The following is a 3,714-nucleotide window of genomic DNA, read 5'->3' as shown; positions in this document are numbered from 1 at the left end:
AAATAAATGAAATAGCACGGCATCACCCTTCATGCTTTACACTCTCAATGGCACGGCATCACCCTTCGTGCTTTACACTTTCAAATGGCACGGCATCACCCTTCGTGCTTTACACTCTCAAATGGCACGGCATCACCCTTCGTGCTTTACACTCTCAAATGGCACGGCATCACCCTTCGTGCTTTACACTCTCAAATGGCACGGCATCACCCTTCGTGCTTTACACTCTTCCTTACCAAGCACATGTATATCATTAACAAGCAAGGTAGGAAGCATAAATAACATCAAGGAGAGTGTTTAAACCACAACACAATACAACAATTCATATCATAATTTGCCACTGACCACAACCAAATTCCAAGTATGTAGCAGAATCAATAAATTTCTCAACAATTAGCCCAAGGCTCCACACAACGTATAATAAACCTCAAAACAATCAACAGAGATGAAAAATACTCAATATAGGGCAATACCTTCCTTAATCCAATTCTTGATAATTATATTAACTTCTCAATTTAAGCTTATTTAATAAATATTGCAGATAAGGATTCCATCATGAATTTAATTCCAAGAAAAAATTAAATCAACAAACACATGGAATTCTTATAAAATTTAAGTGACAATAACACCAAATTATTATATAAAATACAAATTTGACAAATGAGGAATGAGGCGTAATAATTTAAGGATTTTCTAATGCCAACAATTATCTAATTTAATACATAGGAATGCCTAAAACTTTAACCAATAAAATTTACCCATATAAGTGCGAGTACGTACTCGTCACCTCGCGTACACGACTTTTTACATTTCACAAATAACACATAAGACTCGATGCCTAAGGGGTAATTCCCCAACTCTAGGTTAAGCAAGACACTTACCTCGATGAAACTAAGTCAGTGTTTTAAATGATCTTCGCGAGTGAAGCCATATCCGGACTGCTCAAATCTGAAATTTGCCCCTTCATAATACTATGATGGTCCACCACACTAAACAAATTTTAATCTACAACAATGCAACACAATTGCGCCAATATTAGCAAGATTTCTATGCGTTAAGTCATTTAGACATTTTATCAAATATCTAATGTGCATATTTTCCTACAACCTCCTTCAATGGAATTTCTTCACCTAATAATCACCTTCCACACTTCCCTTAGCACATACATGCCCAACAATTTACTCCCAACCCACAAATCTTATCAATTCATTCATTTTACAATCTCTACAATACCAACACACCTAGATTGGGCACTTATTTCTTTCAATCACTATCCCATAAGTCCTAACACATATTTCGTACATAAATAATCACCATAGATTAGTTAGAGATAGTAGACATATATCTTATAGTGAAACTCTTGAGAATCCCAACTTGTAGTGTTCTTGAGATTTTGAACAAATCCTATGGAATCCAATATAAAACCTTGTTGTAACTAGTGATCTAGAAGTGGAATCATCATAAAAACACACTTAAAAACTCACCTTAGGTGTGTATTGGAAGCCTTGACCGGATGGGTGATGGAGAGAAAGCCCTAGTCTTGAAGAAATGACTTAGCCCCTATCTCTACCCGTCCTTGGGGTTATTTAATGGGTTCCTACATGCGCGGCCACGCATTAACCGTGCACCTGAGGTAGAAACTCTCAAATATGCGCGGTCGCGCATTGGCCGCGCACCTGAGGCAGAAACTCTCAAATATGCGCGGCCGCGCATCTGGGCGCTCATATGACACAGGTCCAGAAATATGGCCATACCTTTCAGTATACATTTCCAAATGACATATGGTTTGATGAGTTGGAAACTAGATTCAAAGGGCTTTAATTTGATAGATTTTACACCATATAACTCCTTATATCTTGAGAGTTAGGAACGTTGAAAGTTAGGTCTTGTGCAAACTCACTTGAAACTTTAGTCTATTATGAAATTTTCAACTTCTACATTCGATGCCGAAACCTATCAAATCAAGTCCGATTGACCTCAAATTTTGCACACAAGTCATAAATGACATAACAGACATATTTCAAATTTTCAGAATCGGATTCCGACCTCGTTATCAAAAATTCAACCTTTGATCTAACTTTTCAAAAATCGTCGATTTTCCAACTTCCGCCAAAATACGTCGAATTGTCCTACGGACTTCCAAATCCAAATTCGGGCATAAGCCTAAGTCCTAAATTACCATACAAAGCTATTGACATCATCAAAAATTCCATTCTGGGGTCATTTGCTCAAAAGTTAACTCTCTGGTCAACTCTTTCTATTTTAAGTTTCTAAATAAGAATTATTCTTTCAATTTATTTCCGAATCTTCCGAAAATCAAACTCGACCACACCCGCAGGTCATAATATATATTACGAAGCTGCTCGAGATCTTAAGTCACTGAACGGGCGTTAATTCTTAAAACGACAAGTCGGGTCGTTACACTAGTACTTGATGTTCCTTTGGAAGATTGAGAGCTTCCTTTGTCAGCTTATGGGCTACTTTGTTTCCTTCCCTGAAATTATGTTGGATTGACGGCTCTGGAGCATTAACCACCTGCAAGTGCAAATAATCATATCGTGTGAAACACAATCATTTTATAAAACTTTGATTACCTTTGTTGCGTCAGTTTCAATGATTTGTGGAGTGAATCCCTTCGTTAATGCTATATTGAGGCCTTCCTTAAGTGCTTCTAGCTCTGTTTGTAGTGGTGATATAGCTGGGCAGTGGTGTTGAAAGCCTGCTATCCAGTGGCCAATATGATTCCTGAATACGCCTCCTAAACCCCCTAAGTTTTCTTTCTCTTTGAACGCGTCGTCTATGTTGAGCTTGTAGAAATTTAAAAGAGGTTTGTGCCATGCAACTTTTATTGCATGGGAATGAACAGTAAGTTGTTCTTTTTGAGTAAGCAGCTTACACTCAGTTGCTAAGGCCATCGAGTGCTTAGGGTTGAAATTGTAGGTTGTGTTTGCATGATTATTATTATTACGATTGAGCCAAATGCTCCACAGGACAAAAGGGTACAGTTCTTTCCATGTAAGGTAAGGGGATGGGGTAGTAGTATTTAGGTCTCTAATAGTATGGAGCCAGTGGGACAGGTTTTGGTGAGGAGGGGCTTTGTAACCCCTCAAATTCCAGTATTTGAGGACTGCTTTACAGCCAATAAAAATGTGCTCGATAGTTTCTTTATTATTATTGCATACTAGAGAAATTGGATCTATGTTTATACATATATGATGAAGGTAAGATCGACTAGGTAGTTTATTGTGAAGGCATTTCCATAATAAATATTTGATCTTGTGAGGACAGCTAAGCTCCCAAATCCAGCTAAAGTCATTGGTATTTTTATCGTTGGAGCTAACTAGTTTGTAGCAACTTTTTAAAAAAATTATCCCATCTCCCGTTAGGTCCCAAATCAGAGTGTCTCTTGAGCAGTCCCTAGGGTGTATGGATAGGATACTATTTCTCGTTTGTTGAGAGAGATCGAAGGGGATTTTTCCCAGATCCTAGTTATTGTTAACCCAAAGATCTTTAATAGTAAGGCTATTGCAATTTCTGTGATAGGGCCCTCAACGAGTTTTCTAAGGTTTGAGGATTTAGGAATCCAATTTGATTGCCAGATGTTCATATTTGAGTTAGTGTGAGGAATCCATTTTATACCCTTATTACAAATCTCCCAGTTTCACAATGCTTTTCCATATAAAGGAGGAGTTTTTATAGTATTGGGTGGAGCCA

The 3,714-nt window shown here is 37.7% G+C and overlaps 1 protein-coding gene across 1 annotated transcript; it reads right to left on the bottom strand.

The window, feature by feature from the left end:
• Positions 1–2,418: 2,418 nt before the first annotated feature.
• LOC142179792 (uncharacterized) lies at positions 2,419–2,915 on the bottom strand. The gene is made up of 2 exons (XM_075250668.1): positions 2,595–2,915; positions 2,419–2,535 (listed from the first exon to the last, which is right to left on the bottom strand). Exons 1-2 carry the CDS (start codon positions 2,913–2,915, stop codon positions 2,419–2,421), a joined length of 438 nt encoding a protein of 145 aa, XP_075106769.1.
• Between the last annotated feature and the right edge of the window lie 799 nt (positions 2,916–3,714).

The sequence above is a fragment of the Nicotiana tabacum genome, chromosome 4, assembly GCF_000715075.1.
Source record: "Nicotiana tabacum cultivar K326 chromosome 4, ASM71507v2, whole genome shotgun sequence".
Lineage (NCBI taxonomy): Eukaryota > Viridiplantae > Streptophyta > Magnoliopsida > Solanales > Solanaceae > Nicotiana > Nicotiana tabacum.
The sequence above is the reverse complement of the archived record's forward strand: the minus strand, read 5'-3'. Positions and strand labels throughout refer to the sequence as shown.